The sequence below is a fragment of the Triticum aestivum genome, chromosome 3B (genome assembly GCF_018294505.1).
Source record: "Triticum aestivum cultivar Chinese Spring chromosome 3B, IWGSC CS RefSeq v2.1, whole genome shotgun sequence".
In the NCBI taxonomy this organism is placed as follows: domain Eukaryota; kingdom Viridiplantae; phylum Streptophyta; class Magnoliopsida; order Poales; family Poaceae; genus Triticum; species Triticum aestivum.
In genome coordinates, this window is record NC_057801.1 from 18,457,899 (window position 1) to 18,477,315 (window position 19,417).

The 19,417-nt window shown below is 45.4% G+C and overlaps 1 protein-coding gene across 5 annotated transcripts; it reads right to left on the bottom strand.

Moving 5' to 3' along the window:
- Positions 1–342: 342 nt before the first annotated feature.
- Positions 343–4,360, bottom strand: LOC123064398 (transcription factor BTF3 homolog). 5 transcript variants are annotated; one of them, XM_044487886.1, is made up of 6 exons: positions 3,918–4,357; positions 3,290–3,437; positions 3,141–3,197; positions 2,405–2,462; positions 2,142–2,197; positions 343–602 (listed from the first exon to the last, which is right to left on the bottom strand). In XM_044487886.1, exons 1-5 carry the CDS (start codon positions 4,040–4,042, stop codon positions 2,193–2,195), a joined length of 393 nt encoding a protein of 130 aa, XP_044343821.1. In that variant the 5' UTR covers positions 4,043–4,357; the 3' UTR covers positions 343–602; positions 2,142–2,192. The 5 variants fall into 5 exon arrangements, with proteins under 5 accessions (XP_044343821.1, XP_044343823.1, XP_044343818.1 ...); XM_044487888.1 differs by having other exon boundaries at positions 350–602; positions 2,405–2,465; positions 3,338–3,437; positions 3,918–4,349; XM_044487883.1 differs by having other exon boundaries at positions 351–602; positions 2,405–2,465; positions 3,918–4,346.
- Between the last annotated feature and the right edge of the window lie 15,057 nt (positions 4,361–19,417).

Below are 19,417 nucleotides of genomic sequence, written 5' to 3' on the forward strand. Positions count from 1 at the left end.
GACCCTTTCCCGACCGACTGTCTGATGATAATCTTTCCCGACCGACTGTCTGATGGTAGTTTCTTTGCTGACCGACTTTCTGTTGGCCCTGCCATGGACTTTTCCCGACCGACAGTCTGATGATAGTACATTTGCCGACCAACATTCTCTAGGCCCTGCCATAAACCTTTCCTGACCAATAGTAGGACGTTGTTATCTTTTGCCGACCGACAGGTCGATGGCCTTTTCTTTAGCAGAGCAAGATATATTTAATTTCCATCCATTATTTGGCTTGTGCCTTGCCAAACAATATCAATCAAGTTACAGTAACTTGCCAAACAATAACAATCAATATTAAACCAGAACCAAAGAATAATATAGGTAACTAACTAAAATGAGGAAATATTTATGTTTCAGCCACCAAAACACCTGATAGGTTTACAAAATGATAGACCTCTATTCATTGTTTGCTCCATTACACATAATACCCAGTTGACAAGATACCACAAGGTTTACAAAATGATAGCTAAAAGACACATTATTTTGGCTCCATTACACAAAATGTCCAGCTGAAGCAAACTGCCATCTTCATGGTTCATCCCTGGTCCTCTTGTATGTCATTCCTACAAAGAATAAAAAAGCCACCGGTGACTTCATTCATTCATAGAGATAATGGCAAAAACAGTAATTGTATAAAACATGAATGGCAAAAAACAAACTGGGATTTTACTATTATAAAAATTGGGCATGTTCAGAATAATGCCACCATCATGTGACTACTCACATACAAAACTAGCGCTCAAGACCTATTTACAGTTACTGGATTAAGATTCAGAAAACTAGAATATCGACATGTAAATTAGAGTAGAAAATAGCACAAACGGAGTGAAATGTGCATATCATATAGTTCACATCAGAAAACAATAAAACAAATTATTCCTTGACTTATGATACCATGGAAATAATTAATGAGATATATATTGTGTAGGGGCAGAGTACATATGATGCACTGTAACCCATATGAGTCATGACCAACTGTTCTTTACGACATTCAGACAAATTTCTTTTGCAGAAACAATGCAAACCAACTCCAAACTGAATGAAAAAGAGTGTCACCGGCATCCAGGTCAAAGTCAACAAACATATATGAGCATGTTGGCAAGATTAGATTAGTCATCCTCTCCCAAATATTACCATTTTATCCCGAACGTGCCTTTCAAAGCAAATAGTGTGGTCTGGGCTTCTCTTATGAGAGAATGTGAGATCCGTGGAAATATGAAGATTGGAAAACTTGCAGAGGAGGAACTTCTTCGGTTTGATCCTAGCTACAAGCCTGAAAATGAAAGCCTCGTCTTGTCTGGCATATTTTCAGATCAAAGGAAACCGAAAAGGGCTGCAATGGTGAGAAAGGTTATAGGCCTCAAACCTAAGCACAAGCGTACAAAGTAGCAGTGTAGTTTTTTCAGACACAATATGAGTGGGGAAAGACTCCTCCCAACATAGTGAGATGGTTTCTATAGCCTTTGAGTTGCTAAATTTATTCTAAGGCCCTAAATGCCAATAAACAAATCAGTAATCTTCAGATGCATGCTGGTTGTCATTCTTCTTTCAAGTATATGTGAAGATTTACAGCAGAGATATATGTTTGAATGATGGAACAATGATCCATCAAATGAAACAAGGGTCATGCTCTTGCATGGACAACTGGTGACGCTAATGAAAATATTCTAGACAAACTATGGCTGTTATGTTCACAAATTGCAGCCAAGCCTCTCTTTCACAGCTGATCTAACTCTGTCAGAATAATATCTGAACATTCCATGGTCAATGTGTTGTTAAACTACAGAAAAAAATGAAAACACAGAGAGGACTTATGTACAGATCCATGGTACAGCTAGTTCTCCATATTGTTATGAGATTATGATGTTCTTATGAATGTGTGACAGGAAAAAATGAAAGGATAACTTGCCGAAGACTTATGTTCTGAAGATCATGATGCACTGCCATTGCAATGTTTGCATCAAGAAGATCAATGACTGGGTGAAAGAGATCGCCCTTTCAGAAGGTACATATGCAAGTCACTCACGTTAGCATCTCTTTGTGATAATGTTATACTTTTGTTTTTATGTACGATTGTGCATCTATTCTGTTTAGAGGTGTACCGGCTTTTTCCTCATCACGCTTCTTTGAAGCATCCTCTCTGTGTTGCCGAATCAATCTGCGGATGCAAAAAGGATAAATAAAGAATGATTGTTTGCCAATAGTCAAACAACTATCAACTACTAATAGAAATTAATTTAATGAGGGTCTAGAAAAGATGAGTAGTTCTACTACAAACTGACAAATAGGGATCTGAGGGAATTAAGATAAACAAGCAATGCCTACAGTTGCACATCAAAATTCGATGCAAATGGGAAGAACTCACTGGTTAGAGGTACGGGTCGATCGGCGCAGCCGTTGGGAGAAAGGCGACGCAGTGGGATCTTCTGTCCAACAAAATTATAGATACATGCATTTCTTCAGAATGGTACCATACAACCAAACTCATCAGTACATGTTAGCCCAGCTGCCTATCTACTACAGTATCAACACAGGGCTATGGTGACTAAGTAAACTTGAATGCTATGTTCAACTACAACTATATAGATACAGTAGCTATTGCCTGCTGTGCTATGCTTTCCTGAATTAGTTGAAATATGAGCATATAGCAGCTATTGTGTGCTAGATACTACAACTAGGACTATACAAACTTGATCCATGTTTTGGCTCTTTTATCATACACAACATACCATTCTGTTTTATTGATTAATTAGTCATGGTCAGAAGTCAAGTGTATATTCTCAAAAAATAGCAGAAATGTTATTCACAACTAGTGTATTTTCATGCAAATAACAAGAATAACAGCAGCCAACTTACGAGATCCAACTGCAAGCTAGGATTCCCACTTGTTTGTTATGACAAGAAGATAGTCATATTTGCTGAACATGTACACACACCATATTTATGTCATTCAGATAAGCTATAATGATATGGATGAAACTACACTCCATTTAGAACACAAGAAAGCAGTTTGACATATCTTAAAGATATTTATGTTGCTCCAGAGAAAGCAAGCTACGTAATGAAACAATTAAGCCATGAAATTCTAAAGAAAGACTTACTTTTAGTCCGTGGTGTTCCACAGACAACCTAGGTGTTTGAAGTGATGGATTCTTGCACTGGGGAAATTAAGAATCACCAATGTTAGAAGAAATGTGTAAGTGGATCCTCAGTTCTGTAGAAGTAATGGTTTAACATGTAAATATTCCACCTTCTGAATTCGAAACTGGGTAACTACGTCATCCTTGACAATGCTGACCTCTTTGATACCAAGAACGGTGTTCACTCCTACACTTTTCAAGGTCCTTTGAAGCCTTTTGTCATCAGTGGCCGTGGTCTTGTGAATGGCCTTCTTCTTCCTGTCATCAGTGGAAAGCTAAGTACAATAACAAGATAAGTAATGTTTCATATATATGTAATCTTATAAGCTGACATACGCCCACTAAATGGCATTCAAAAACAGATTATTCTTGAAATGTGACACCAGTATGTTTAGATAGTAATCAATATTCTTAGCGAGCCCGCTTCAAATTGGGCATTTCTACAGAGGATACCAGCAATGATTCACATGGCACAAATTATTCATTATGAGGAAACAATTTAGGTCTGAAACGAAGGATTCACACAGGTAAAGTACATATAGAATAGTCAACATGTTGAAAGAAGGAAAAACTGCTGCCCATAGCAAAACTAATTTCATGAATCAAAGCAGAGCTAGTTTTTTCTAAGATAAAATTGCTGGGCCTATGTGGTGCCTGGGTCCATCACCAGGGGTTGAAATCTATACAATACAGGCAGAGAGGAGAGGAGTGAGACCATATGAGGGAGGAAGATCTTACCCATTCATTGCCGCCATGTTCCTAGTGGCTAGTTGGCTGGATGCGGAGGGAGCAGAGGCCGCGTGCCTCGCTTCAGACCACCGAAAGCGAAGGGCCCTTGCCCCCCCCCCCAGATCTGCTGCCATGGAAAGGAGGGAAGAGGGAGTTGGGCATGGGTTGGGGCAGTGGCGCCATGGAAAGGAGCGGGCGAGGTGGCCTCACTCGGTGATCGGTGGAAGGAGGATCACACGCTCGCGACTGGGGTTCCAGCTGGTGGAAGGAGGGACGACTTTGGCGGTGGATCCACATGGAAGGAGGGATGGGCCCTCCGATGGCCCTCAGCGGCAGCGGCGGCGGCAGCAGCGGAGGCGGTGTGAATTGGGACCCTAGACGGTGGCGGCAGCGTACGAGAGAGGGGGGAGACGAGGAGGAAAAGGGATTGAGTGAGGCACCATGTGGTTTGGGACAAAAATTTGCGGGCTGGGCCGCGCTAAAAGTTTTCGACCGCGCGCACAGGCCCATTTACCACCTGCTGTTGGTCGGCATTATTTGCCAACCGATCGTTAGATGGGGATACGATCTTTCCCGGCCGACTGTTTGATAGCAAAGACTTATCTATTCCCGACCGACCGTCTCTCAGTGTACCGAAGTTTTCCCAACCAACTGGGACTTAGAAGTTTGTCCAACCAACTGTCGGTCGGCGAATGTGACCTTTTCCAACACACATCAGTAGGGAAAAAAGTGTCGTGGTGTAGTGCACCATTTGTCCCGGTTGGTGGCCTGAACTGGGACCAAAGGCTTCCTTTTAGTCCCGGTTCAAGCCACGAACCGGGACCAATTAATTGTCTATATATACCTCGCGAGCAGAGCACTCTCACTGCTCTGTTTTTCATGGCCGGCGAGGAGAGAGCTTTGTGGTGCTCTAGCTCACCTCCTATGCACACGAGGTGTTCGATGAAATGCCCGAGCCACACTACTTAAGCTTTCTCCTCTCCAAGCTCCACCTCCAAGCTCCATTTTTCTCGATATTTGTCTAGGTTTAGCGGTCTGTCACGTCCGGTCCCCGTCTTCACCGCCGTCGATCGCCCGCGCCGATCTCGTCGCCGGCACCACCGTGGTGAGCCTCTTGTTCTTATCTTCTTTCTGAAAGGAAAAAAACTCTTACTTGTATGTTTATATAGATACTTGTATAATTTTCTTACTTTTATTATTGCATCTTATATAGTGCGATGGTTTTGGTATCCGCCCCCGTCGGCCCTCGTCCTGTCTATGATTCAGATGTGGTATATATTATCTTTTCATAACTATTGGTACATTTATTGTTTATGACAATTATGCAGACTAACGTGACATAGATTTTGTTTATCTAGGAGGTTGTTGAACCGGAAATTCCAACCGACCCTATTGTCGAGAGGTTAAATTTAGTTGAAGAAGAAAACAATTTGTTGAAGAAAAAATTAGAAAAATTGAGGAGGAGAAGATGATATTGGAGTTGCATGTTGCGGATGTCGTCGATGATCACAAGATCAAGATGGATGCAATGCGCTTGAAGATTAGAAAGATTAGAAAATATGCCATTCATACCGAGGCTTGGCATCATTATGTCGTTGGATCAGTTGTTACATTGGTTGCGATTATGATCGCATTTGTTTTCGCATTAAAATGTTTTACATAGTTTCAGTGTATGGTTTAATTAATTTAGATGCTCTGCAGAGCTTTATGTTGTTAGATGAGAACTATGTATGTACTTTGGTTTTAACGTGATGATGAACTTCTATTAATTTGGTCACTTAATTATATATAATGCATGCAGATGTACCGGCAATGGATGTACGGTTCAAGACACACCTCCGAGTACATTAAGGGCGTGCATGATTTTCTCGAAGTGGTTGAAGCAAACAAGCAGAATGGTTTTATGTGTTGTCCATGCCCTATATGTGGGAATACGAAGTCTTACTCTGACCGGAAAATCCTCCACACCCACCTGCTTTACAAGGGTTTCATGCCACACTATAATGTTTGGACGAGGCACGGAGAAATAGGGGTTATGATGGAAGACGGCGAAGAAGAAGAGTACGATGACAACTATGTGCCCCCTGAATACGGTGATGCTACTGAAGATCAAGAGGAACCAGACGATGTGCACGATGATGCTGCAACGGGCGAAGCTGCTGAAGATCAAGAGGAACCAGACGATGTGCCCGATGATGATGATCTCCGCCGGGTCATTGTCGATGCAAGGACGCAATGCGTAAGTCAAAAGGAGAAGCGGAAGTTCGATCGCATGTTAGAGGACCACAAAAAAGGATTGTACCCCAATTGTGAAGATGGCAACACAAAGCTCGGTACCGTACTGGAATTGCTGCAGTAGAAGGCAGAGAATGCTGTGCCTGACAAAGGATTTGAGAAGCTACTGAAAATATTGAAGAAGAAGCTTCCAAAGGATAACGAATTGGCCGACAGTACATACGCAGCAAAGAAGGTCGTATGCCCTCTAGGATTGGAGGTGCAGAAGATACATGCATGCCCTAATGACTGCATCCTCTTCCGCGGTGCGTACAAGGATCTGAACGCATGCCCGGTATGCGGTGCATTACGGTATAAGATCAGACGAGATGACCCTGGTGATGTTGACGGCGAGCCCCCCAGGAAGAGGGTTCCTGCGAAGGTGATGTGGTATGCTCCTATAATACCACGGTTGAAACGTCTGTTCAGAAATGGAGAGCATGCCAAGTTGATGCGATGGCACAGTGAGGACCGTAAGAAAGACGGGAAGTTGAGAGCACCCGCTGACGGGTCGCAGTGGAGAAAAATCGAGAGAAAGTACTGGGATGAGTTTGCAAGTGAGCCAAGGAACGTATTGTTTGCTTTAAGCGCGGATGGCATTAATCCTTTCGGGGAGCAGAGCAGCAATCACAGCACCTGGCCCGTCACTCTATGTATGTATAACCTTCCTCCTTGGATGTGCATGAAGCGGAAGTTCATTATGATGCCAGTTCTCATCCAAGGCCCTAAGCAACCCGACAACGACATTGATGTGTACCTAAGGCCATTAGTTGAAGAACTTTTACAGCTGTGGAATGAAAACGGTGTATGTACATGGGATGAGCACAAACAGGAGTAATTTAACCTAAAGGCTTTGTTGTTCGTGACCATCAATGATTGGCCCGCTCTCAGTAACCTTTCAGGACAGACAAACAAGGGATACCACACATGCACGCGCTATTTACTTGACACCGATAGTATATACCTGGCAAGCTGCAGGAAGAATGTGTACCTGGGCCATCGTCGATTTCTTCCGACCAACCATCAATGTCAAAAGAAAGGCAAGCATTTCAAAGGCGAGGCAGATCACCAAAAAAAGCCCGCCATGCGTACCGGTGATCACGTACTTGCTATGGTCAATGATTTACACGTAATCTTTGAAAAGGGTCCCGGCGCACTAGCTGTTCCGAGTGACGCTGGGGGACACGCACCCATGTGGAAGAAGAAAACTAATGGCACTAACAGAAAGTTTATAATTTTCCTAAATCTAAAAGCAAAAACAATTAAAAAATAAAGCAAAAAATAAAAGAAAATAAATAATGTAGAAAACAAAAGAAAAAAACTGGAAAATAAATAAATATAGCAACAATAAGTAAAGAAAACAAGAAAACAAAAAAATGCCTCCTACTGGGCCCCCACGGCCTGAATACGACTAGAAACCCTACTATGGGCCAGGATTCAGGCCCGCAGTAGGCCCAGAAGGCCCATCAGGCAAAGCAATAGCAAGTAGGCCCGAAAGCCTGCGGTGGAGAGGAGCTCGAGAGGGGTGCGGCAGTGGGGCTTATAAACCACTGCGCGCCCCTCTCGACTAGCGAGGTGGGACTAAACTTTGGCCCCGAGGCGGGCAGCATAGAGGCCTTTGGTCTCGGTTGGTGGCATCAACCGGGACTAAAGGGGGGGCATTAGTCCCGGTTGGTGCCACCAACCGGGACCAAAGGCCGCCGATTCCCGCCCTTTGGGCTGCTGAAAAAGAGGCCTTTGGTGCCGGTTGGTGGCACCAACCGGGACTAAAGGGGGCATTAGTCCCGGTTGGAGTCACGAACTGGGACCAATGCCCTTTGTATATATACAGCACTTGGCAGTTTTCGCCAAAATCAATCTGTTTCTTCTCGCCCCGACGCGTCTGCTCCTCGTCGCCGTCGCCGCCGAGCCCTCCCCCGACGCCGTCAGGCTGGTCCACCTCGCCGTCGCCGCCACCGAGCCACTGCCCCGACACCGTCGCCGCGCCCGCCGCCCCTGCCGGCCCCGACCCCGCGCGTGCCACCCGTTCCCCGACCCCGTCGCCATCGCCGCGCGCGCCGCCCCTTCCCCAACCCCGTCGCCGTCGCCCCGACCACACGCCGCCGCCTTCGGTCCGGCCGCCGGCGCCCTTTCCTCTTATTTTTTTTTGCATTTTATGTATATGTTCTCTGTGTATATATATGTATATGTTCTCTGTGTATATATGTTCATATATGCAAAAGTTAGATTTTAGAAAAACTTTATATATGCAAAAATTTATACATATATGTAAGTATATATGTATGTATAGATGCATGTATGTGGATACATGAGGGGGGTCGATATACCCCCTCTCCGATAGCATTTTTGTGCATTTCAGGTTAGTGTATATATATGTTGATGTATATATGCAAAAGATAGATTTTTAGAAAAAATACTATTTTTTCTGTTGATGATATGATGATGTTTTTTTTTTCATATATGTATTATTTTTTTAAGTTGTTAGTAGATATCGATTTTAGGTTAGTGCATTTTAGGTTAATAAGGAAAAGGAAGAAGGAAGAAAAGAGGAAGAAGGAAGAAGGAAGAAGGAAGAAGAAAAGGAATGAGAGGAAAAAGGAAAATAAGAAGATGAAGAAGAGGAGAAATAAATAAGAAGAGGAAAAAAGAAGAAAAAGAAGAGGAGAAGAAGAAAGGAATAGAGGAGAAGAAGAAAAAATAGAAAATTCTATTTTTTCTTCTTCTCCTCTATTCCTTTCTTCTTCTCCTCTTTTGTTTTCTTCTTCCTTCTTCCGTCTTCCTCTTTTCTTCCTTTTCCTTAATTATTTTCCTTTCTCGTCGTTGTCGCGTCGTTGTCGATATAACCCCCTCGAGATAACTTCGACATGAGGGGCGGTCGATATAAATACCCCCCCCCCCTCGGCCCTCTCGCTCGACCAAAACTCTCGAGGACACCCAAACCCTAGAGAGAAAACGATGTTGGTCTCCTACCCCCTCCCGCCGCGCCCCTACCCGACAAATTAACTCTCTCAAAGCGTTGTTGTGTCGAGGCGACCCCAAACCCTAGAGAAGCAGCGTCGAGGCCACTAACATGATTCCTTATTGTGATTAGCTGGCTAGTTCTACGTTTGCCACTAGTTCCATCTGTACCATATATAAAAATGTTGTAAATATTTGTAGAAACTATGGAGCACTGCCGAGACGAAGAAGCAGAAGCGATATTGAGGGACATAATCTCAAATGGAAGGGATGAAGTTGCGTCATTTCTCCTCAACACCGTTGTTGGTCAGCTGGAAGAACGGGGTGAAGAAGAGGGCTATGTTCATGATGGCTTCGGCCCATTAATGCCGGTACAAGAACATGACTATGTTCATGATGGCTCCGGTGACACAATGGAGGAACAAGAAGGAGACCGTGCTGACTGCTCCGGTGACCGAACCGAGCCCGGCCAGGTATATATATATTAGTTAAGCCCGTGCTGACTAGTTAATTGATGCTTCCATTGTTTTGGTATATGTACACATATTAATTACTCTCGTCTTTCTTCCTTATAATTTCTAGCCCTCCGGATCGAGCACAACTTCTGTAAGGAGACGAGGCCCGAAGAAAAAGTTGAGCTCAGATGAAAAGTTTGAGATCATAGAAATCGCGCCCGACGGTGAACCAATTGAACCCATCCAGACAAGGAAGACATTTTCTTCTCAGTGCGGGGTTCTTGTTAGGGACAAGATCCCGATCAGCATCCAGCAATGGTATAAGCCTAAGGAGGAAGATGCTGAGGTGTCTTATGTCAATGATATGCAGAAAGAAGATCTTTGGACTCAGCTGAAGGCAAATTTCACCCTACCGCCAGAGGAGGATCCGGAGAAGCCAGTTAAAGAGGAATTAATCAAGTCTTGTGCTCTTAAGAAGATGGAAACCCTAATGAGGAGGTGGACGAAAGAGATGAACCAGTTTGTCAAAGATAAAAAGACACCAGAATTCATAGGCAAATATGAGAAGATCAAAGATCACTGGCCCGCATTTGTGGCCCACAAGACATCAGAAAAGAGTAAGAAGATGTCGGAGACAAACAAGAAAAATGCTGCGAAGAAGACGCTTCACCATCGCACGGGGTCAGGTGGCTACCTGCAAGCCTGCCTAAGTGGTCCAAGGCTGAGAATGATCTGCTTGAAAAAGGGATCGAACCAGAGACAATGAGATGGCCAGACCGTTGCCAGACTTGGTTCTTCGGGTCTGGTGAAACCTTGGACCCTGTAACAGGGTTTTGCCAGTGGACGGATGAGCAACTGGAAATACCAGTCAAGAACCTTCGACACTATATCGATGCAGCGCAGCGAGGGACGTTCCTTCCAAACAGGGAGAAGGACGAGCTCACAATGGCCCTTGGGAATCCTGAGCACCCTGGATGGACACAAGGCACGCCAGGCTCCATTCCGTGGAAGGTTGGTTTTCCGGACGCAGGGGGTTACAAAACCCACGAGAGGAGGAAGAAACTGGAGCAGGACCAACTGCACGAAAGGGTAATGGGGCTAGAGGATCGAGAAGAGGAACGAGAAGCAGCAGATCGCAGCAAACGACCTGCCAAAGCTTCCCCCGAAGCTACCCCGCCATCTCAGCCGAGAAGCAGCGTGGCTTCCACCGAGCTACTTCAGCCGGAGCATGTCTTGACGGCTCCTGCCAGCTATCCCGTGGATGGTATCACGGAGTCTCAAAATTGCCACATGATGGCGCGATGGATGACTTTGAAGGTCAAGGCGGCTGTTGGCCAAGTTTATCCTAGTGGACCCGGCACAACTTATCACCGCCAGCCTATTCCAAAAGGATATGCTAAGGTGATGGTGGATGAAATAACGGAGGGATTTGAGTACCTCGTGCTTGACCACCCTACCGGTGAAGGGGAGACTAGGCTGGGTTCTGCTCTGAAGACTCCATGCCTATGGAAGAAGGAGCTCATCAACCTTTTGAACTGGACGCCTCCGCCTCCTCCTCCTGCTCCGGCGAGTCAGGGCACTCCTCCTCCTCCACCTTCTCCTCCTCTGGCGAGTGACGACCAGGGCATGCGTGGCGGCAGTCCGCCTCCTTCTCCGGCGCATGGCGGCACTCCGCCTCCTTCTCCGCCTGCGCCGGCGCTCCTGAGCAGCCAGCAGCATCCTCCTTCTCCACCTCGCCAGCAAGGGCAAAAGAGACCCGCCACCGCCCCGGCTGCTCCGGCGCGTCGTAATCCTTCTCCTCCGCCTCATAAGCAAGCACGAAAGAAGAAAGACGCCGTAGCCGCTCCGTCTGCTCCGGCGTCTAGCAGCACAACCAGAGGCGGGAGGCAATACAAATACGGTCCATCATCTCTCAAGCCTCTAGAGAAGTTACCGTACGAGAGGTCCGAGGAGGAAAACGATACGATTGTGCGGACCCACGTGAAGGAGTTCTTTGAAGGGGTGAAAGCAAAGAGACATCCACCTCCGGAGGAGAAGGTAGATCCGGTGAAAGCAAAGCGCACTATCGATGCCCTGAGGAAACCACCAAAGTCTCCGCCGAGAACCAACTATGAGCACATTACTGAACAGACATATCTCCAAGCCCAGCGGTCGGGAACTACTGTCAGTGCTAAAAGGTCAAAAGAACGAGCAAAGGGAAAAAAATTGCCCAGCTCGGTGAACAAGCACAGCAATCGTGCCCCCCGCTCAATGTGTCTAATGCTCCGGGGACGGTGGCCGGTTATGGCAATCTTGACGATTAGCTGCCTGACGATGCACTTCCTGATTTCTTGGAGGTGGATGGACACAGATACGAGTGCGGGAAGCCTCTCGTCAAAGATGAAAAATCTCTGACAACAATGATGCGAAGATTCCATAATTGGTACATGGAAACCTGCAGAGAGTCTGAGGGTAAGAATGCTTTGTATCTGCATATTAAAGAGGAGCACGATCTCGTTGCAAATGATCTGTTGACTGTTCCATTTGAGGAGTTCTTCGAGTTCTTCAATCAAAAGGCCCTCGATAAATTAATGGTCTTTTGCTACTGCCTGTAAGTACTATTTCTGTCATTAAGTCTCTATATATAGCTCGGCTCTTTCATTGCATATATTTATAATTAATTATCCTCAATATATTATGCAGATTGAAGATTGTCGAGTGCAAACAACAAGAAATTTATGATATTGGGTTCATTAACACAAATATCATAGATGTATTTCTGGTTGAAAAGAACGTCAAAGAGGCCGAGGACAACTTGCTACAATCGTTGATCAAAAATCAAAACATAGATACCATACTCTTTCCTTACAACGGCCCGTGAGTGTTACTGTCGTGTGCATATTCGGTTTCCCTTATTACTCAAGCGAGCTTATAGTAATGTAATTGATGAGTTATGCATGCGTGCGCAGGTACCACTATATTCTTCTGGAGATTAAGCTTGAGCGTGGACTAGTAACCGTCTTAGACTCGAGACGGAAAGATCCCAAATCCTATGCGGACATCACTGAAATGCTCAGCAAGTAAGTTCAATCGATCATTATCGCACCATATCGGCAACTTTTTGTTCATTTCCTGATATCTCAAGTAATAATAATAATTTTCCTTGTCTTGCAGGGTTTGGAAACAGTTCACCGCAGAAGCTCCGGGACTGCCGAATGAGCTGACATATAAATGGCCGAAAGTAAGTACTACTGGCTAGCTAGTTGAGCGCATCTCCCGTTGATTCTATAGCTATACTTTCAGCAATGCCATTTATAATGCTTCATTATCAGTTTGATTGACTTCTATTTCTCGTAAAGTGCTTGTGGCAGGAGGAAGGGAATGATTTCTGTGGATACTACCTGTGCGAGTTCATCCACACCGCGACTTTGAAAAATAAGCAGGGCTACTCTCAAAGATAATATGAAGTGCGTAAGCAATAATATTCATAATTTCATTTTATTACACCATCATTTCTGTTGAGTTTCATTCATACATATGTATTAATTAACCCCCTTCTTCAAATTAGACGCGGCAGATGCGGAATGAACTCCTAGAACCAGATCGCATGAAAGCAATTCAAGAGGAATTGACGGGATTCTTTCTTAACCACGTCATCAATAAAGCCGGAGAATACCATGTGGAAATTGATTTCAAATGCTAGGGGTTTGTAATTAAGAGATCTTATACAAATTGTACATGTATGTAGCCAGTAGCGTCGGATACATGATACGAAAACTTGTTGTTCGACCAATCTCTTGGAGAAGGAGAGGTTGATCGATCACTTCTCTCGGTATGCATGACGAACTTCTGTACTGAATGGTTCTCTCGATCACTTATGTATATATAGTACGTAGCGTCGACCAAGCACGGACATAAGAGATGACACTTCTCTCTATTAATTAGCTAGCTAACACAATATATGAAACACCTAAATTAACCCCCCAAAACCCCCAACCTCCCCTCCTTTCAAAAAAAAAACTCCAGCCACTGGAATGCTAACGCGTGGATGCCTTTTGGTCCCGGTTGGAGCCACCAATCGGGACCAAAGGCCCCCTCACTGGACTCGGCGCACAGGGCCACGTGGAGGCACATTGGTCCCGATTCTGGATTGAACCGGGACTAATGGGTGGAGGTATTAGTAACGGTCCATTAGTCCCGGTTCATGAACCGGGACTAAAGGCCCTTACGAACCGGGACTATTAGGTGTTTTTCTACTAGTGATTGGATAGAGAGAAAATCTTGTGCGTTAGTCGTTCCCTGTGTTTCAGAATTCATGTTAGTAGGGTTTTTTTTGCGGGTTAAAAGGAAGTTTTATTCCATAAGGATAGAGTTACAAACCTATAAAAAGGTAGGTAGGTTGGAGTGGCAATGGATTTGGTGAGATATAGGTGAAATCCTAATTCAAGCACGTTAAATACCAACAACAATGATGCCTTAGGATGTTGTTCCTCTCCTTGAAGACATCGTTATGAAGCCTGTTTACCTCCTTCGCCAAGGAGTTTGGGCTCTCATGGGTGAAACCCAAAGTTTTGGCCAAGGTTGGGAGAACGCCGACGAGGTTCCCAAAACTCCCTCATAGGGATGATGCCTTGGAGGCATTATAGTTTCGCCGCCGACCACATGGGTGCATGACCTTAGAGCCAGTGTGGATGTCGGGCCGACGTCCCTCGTAAACCGCCAGAGGTTGTCGACCCTGGTTGATCTGTGGGTAGAACCACTGATTCGAATACACCTTTAGTTGCAATTACCACACCTTTAGCATTAAAATTAATGATAATAGTATTTGGTATAGATTTAGTACGATTTTATTTTTCTACTTTACTGTAACAAGTCCCATTAATAATACTACTGTACTAAGTAGAATGCCTTTCCATCCATCCCTAATTGTTTCCGTCAGGTCTCTTTCTATACGTACTCCATCTATATATATGCATGGTTTTCATTCTCATATGACACGTAGGAGTACATGCATATGAATTAGTCACAAGTATAAACTTTCCCTATTCCTTCTCTGACTTAGTTTTTTCTGAGTACCCCAACAAACGGAAAGTAGGCCACCACATCCGAGTTGCAAAGCAGTTCCGTATCGCTTGGGACAGATGCTATCCATGCATGCAAAACACCATCATTAAGAAGGAGAATGCCACCCATGCATGCGTGTCATTAACAAACTGAGTTATAATCAAGGCGTTCTCTATGCACTTAGGGCCTGTTTGGTTCATGACTTAGCTAGCCACGCCAAAGGTGTGGCGTGCCACATCTTTCTAGGTACACGTTTGGTTTTTTACTAAGGTTCGGCTCGCCACAGTTGGAAGAGGCTTTTGTTGTAGAAATTTTTGCCTAAGGTGTGGTGCTCGTTTTAGCCGCCACACTTTGTGGCGCGCCACACCTGCCTCTGTTTAGGCGTGGCAAACTGAGGGCTCAACCAAACAGCCCCTTAGTACTATGTCATTAACAAACTGAGTTAATCAAGGCGTTCTATATGCACTACTAGTACGAGTACTTAATTAAGTAAAAAGACCGGCTAATGATTGGCACATGCACTGGTTGAGTATATTAATTGCATGAACACTGGAGCACAGAGCCGTGTCAGTGAGAGGAGTACTACTACATGTGTTTTTTAGTGGAAGCACTACAACTACAAGGGGTAGGTTTCCTGTTTGTCCGCTTCGAGGTATCGGGCCCACCAGCCAGCAACCCGAACCCACGTGCGCCGGGCGGCCCACCACTTTGACGACATTTTGGCTGCTCGTTTCGTTTCTGTCGCAATACTCTAGATCTTCTTCTCTTTTTGCGGGGCCCAATACCTTAATTCTCCCTTCGTTCTTAAATATTTGTCTCTTTAAGATTTTAACAAGTGACTACATATGAAGCAAAATAAGTGAATCTGCACTTTAAAATATGTCTATATACATCCGTATGTGGTAATCCATTTGAAATCTCTAAAAAGACAAATATTTAGGAACGGAGGAAGTACATGCTAATTTGACAAGCAAAGCCAAAAACGAAAATGCTAGGAATTAATATTTCGAGTGCGACGCTAGATAAATCACGACCTTGTAATTTCTACACGACAAACATATAGGGATACATTGTACAAACATTTTAAAACGCACTGATTAAATGCCCACAACATAGCAGGCTTGTCCAGAGTGAGTTAATGATCATTATGGTGGCGGGATGTCAACTTAGGCCGAGATTTGGGGGGTGATCTCACATCGACCGCTTCGGGCTGCCAACACTAGCACGCCATGTGTGGCAATTCTTTGTCAAGCCATTCGATTGATCGAGAGTAATGATCTGCATGTCGTGATGGATGCGAGACGACTAGTAAGGGGGCACAAGAAGAGAGGCAACAATACAACTAAATACGGAAGAGGTGCTATGGTAGACACAGTAAAATCACACAAGCCGGATTCGAGTGGGAGCCATCGGATGTGGCCATAGCTAGGACAGCATGTGGAGCTAGTCATCCATGGTGGGCGACTAGAGGGCCATCTTGCTCCCGGCCGGAGCATTGATGATAAACGTCATACATGATTAGTCGCTCACACTTGAGGGTTGGGATCAGGGTGGCCATGGCGTTGTGTGGTTTCATGATTGTCTCTTGGCTTGCTTAGTAGAGGACGGGGAAGGGAGCTAATTGACGCATATGGATACCACAGTTGGGTTGCTAGGCTGAAGTGGCGATGTTTTTTTCGTGCTATAGGTGAAAGCTTTGGCCAGCCACATTATATGCCAGCATTGACGATGCCCTAGGACGTTGTTACTTCCCTCAGAGACATCATTATGGAGCTCCTTCACATCCCTCATCAACAGAACCACAAGTTTTTGCCTAGGTTGTAGCGCCGGCGGCGTTCCCATTACACTAGTAGAAAAACACCTAATAGTCCCGGTTCGTAAGGGCCTTTAGTCCCGGTTCATGAACCGGGACTAATGGGTCGTTACTAATACCTCCACCCATTAGTTCCGGTTTAAACACGAACCGGGACCAATGTGCCTCCACGTGGCCCTGTGCGCCGAGGCCAGTCAAGGGGCCTTTGGTCCCGATTGGTGGTACCATAATGATGTCCACAATATGGAGCAAAATAAGTGAATCTACATTCTAAAATATGTCTATATACATCCTTATGTGGTAGCCCATTTGAAATCTCTAAAAAGACAAATATTTAGGAACGGAGGGAGTACGTGCTAATTTTACAAGCAAAGCCAAAAATGAAAATGCTAGGAATTAATATTTTGAGTGCAACGCTAGATAAATCACGACCTTGTAATTTCTACATGACAAACATATAGGGATACATTGTACAAACATTTTAAAACGCTATGGTTACATGCCCACAATATAGCAGGCTTGTCCAGAGTGAGTTAGTGATCATTATGGTGGTGGGATGTCAACTTAGGCCGAGATTTGGGGGGTGATCTCACATCGACCGCTTCGGGCTGCCAACACTAGCACACGATGTGTGGCAATTCTTTGTCAAGCCGTTTAAATGATCGAGAGTAATGATCTGCATGTCGTGCTGGATGCGAGACAACTAGTAAGGGGGCACGAGACGAGAGGCAACAATACAACTAAATGCGGAAGAGGTGCTATGGTAGACACAATAAAATCACACAAGCCGGATTCGAGTGGGAGCCATCGGATGTTGCCGTAGCTAGGACCGCATGTGGAGCTAGTCACATCCATGGTGGGCGACTAGAGGGCCGCCTTGCTCCCGGCCAGAGCATTGACGATAAACATCATACAGGATTAGTCGCCCACACTTGAGGGCCTGGATGGGGGTGGCCATCGCAGTGTGTGGTTTCATCAGTGGCGGAGCTAGCATGAGGTTACTCCTAGGGCTAAGCTAACTTGAGTTATGCACTTTAGTAAATTTTTATACCTTGCAAGAAGAAATTACAAAGGCTATTGTCACTAAGCCTAGGGCTGTAACCCCTATTTCCCTAGGCTTGTCTCAGCCACTGGGTTTCATGGTGGTTTGTTGGCTTGCTTAGTAGAGGACGGGGAAGGGAGCCAATTGACGCATATGGATACCACAATTTGGTTGCTGATGGTCGGCTAGGTAGGCTGAAGTGACGATGTTTTTTTTCGTGCTATAGGTGAAAGACTAGGTCAGCCATGTTATATGCCAGCATTGACGATGCCCTAGGACGTCATTACTTCCCTCAGAGACATCATTATGGAGCTCCTTCAAATCCCTCGTCAATAGAGTCTGGGCTCTCTCGAGTGAAACCACAAGTTTTTGCCTAGGTTGTAGCGCGGCCACATTCCTATTATTTGCTCCTAGGGACGGTGCCTTACCTTGTAGTTTCACCACCGTCCAGGTGGGCGTGTGTCCTCGGGGAGGTGAAGGAACTCCTCGACGACGCCTTGAAGCGAAGTTACGACATCCAAGGACGCCGTGCTCATCAGCATCGACCCAACATTGTCGAATCATGCCCAACCATCCATTGAAGCCAGAATAGGCATGCGTCATAGGCAGATTCTCGTCGCCAACGACCATCACCACAATAAAACGGGCCCAGATGACCACATCAACGGAGCCAACATACACATACCATTGCCCACGCAATGCCAACATGTTGCACACGCCACGGAGGGTCGATAACTTCGCCCTACGGAGTTCATGCTGCCAAATATTTCGGGGTTGCCATATCGGTGTACTTAGGGTATCCACATCCTGAGGCCGCCGACCTAGCTTCTACCATCCACTCGATCCACCCGATGTCCCCACCTCCAGGACACCATGAAATCCCAACCCCTTGCATGAACAAGGAAACACGAACCCCAGTCGGCATGAGTAGTGGTGTCGCAACACTAGAGACAAGTGACGGAGCCCACATACTACACGTCCACGACACCGCGAGGCGTAGGGCGCCGGACGGGCCGTTGTTGAGTCCCCTTCCCCTGCCCCAAACGTGATCGCATTACCGCGAGGTCGATCGCACCGCCTTGCGCCACGTGACCAACGCCGCACACCGTCCCCAAGCATGCTGCTCTTCCATCACCATCTTCGGGGTTGCCGCCTCGGTATCCGGTCTCCGCCATGCGAGAATGGTCGGACGACCCCCTCCCCCTTTGAGGGACTGGGACTACCACCTTCGCGGTAGCGGTAGTGTGAGGGGATGGCAGGGAAGGGCGATGCAAGCTATGGTTCCTCCCATGAGTCGTGGAAACGAGTGACACATGGGTCGGCAGATCATGTCTCTTTTTGTATTTAGTATATGTATGGTTTTCATTTTGATAGGACACGTAACATGTACATGACATACATGATACATGCATGTCCACTTATAGAACTCTCATTATTCCTATTTGGATCTATTCCATCCTCAGTGCCTCAACAAAAGAAAAGTAAGCCACGACATCTGTTCTGTTGATACTTGTATGCGGTCCATGCATACAAATATGTCACATCATTAAAGAAGTGGGGATCAACTTGGATGCGATCCATGCATGCATGCCATTAGGCTGCTCATAGTGGGAGTAGCATAGGTAGTAATATGATTGTCACATAGGCAAGAAATATGATGTGGCAAGTAATTAATGAGGAGAGATGCAAATGGAGTAACATAATATGCTACCATCACATAGCGGTGCCCAATGTAAAATGAGCCTACAAAGTAATAAATGAAGCCATTTATGTTACCACATCTATGACACTACCCACTATGGAGGTACTCCCTCCGTCTAGGTGTGTAAGTCATCTTACGAAAATCAAATTATCCCAAAACACTTAGGCACGGTGCATTAACTTCTACCTCATTTCTTGTTTCTTGACATATCAACCAATAAGA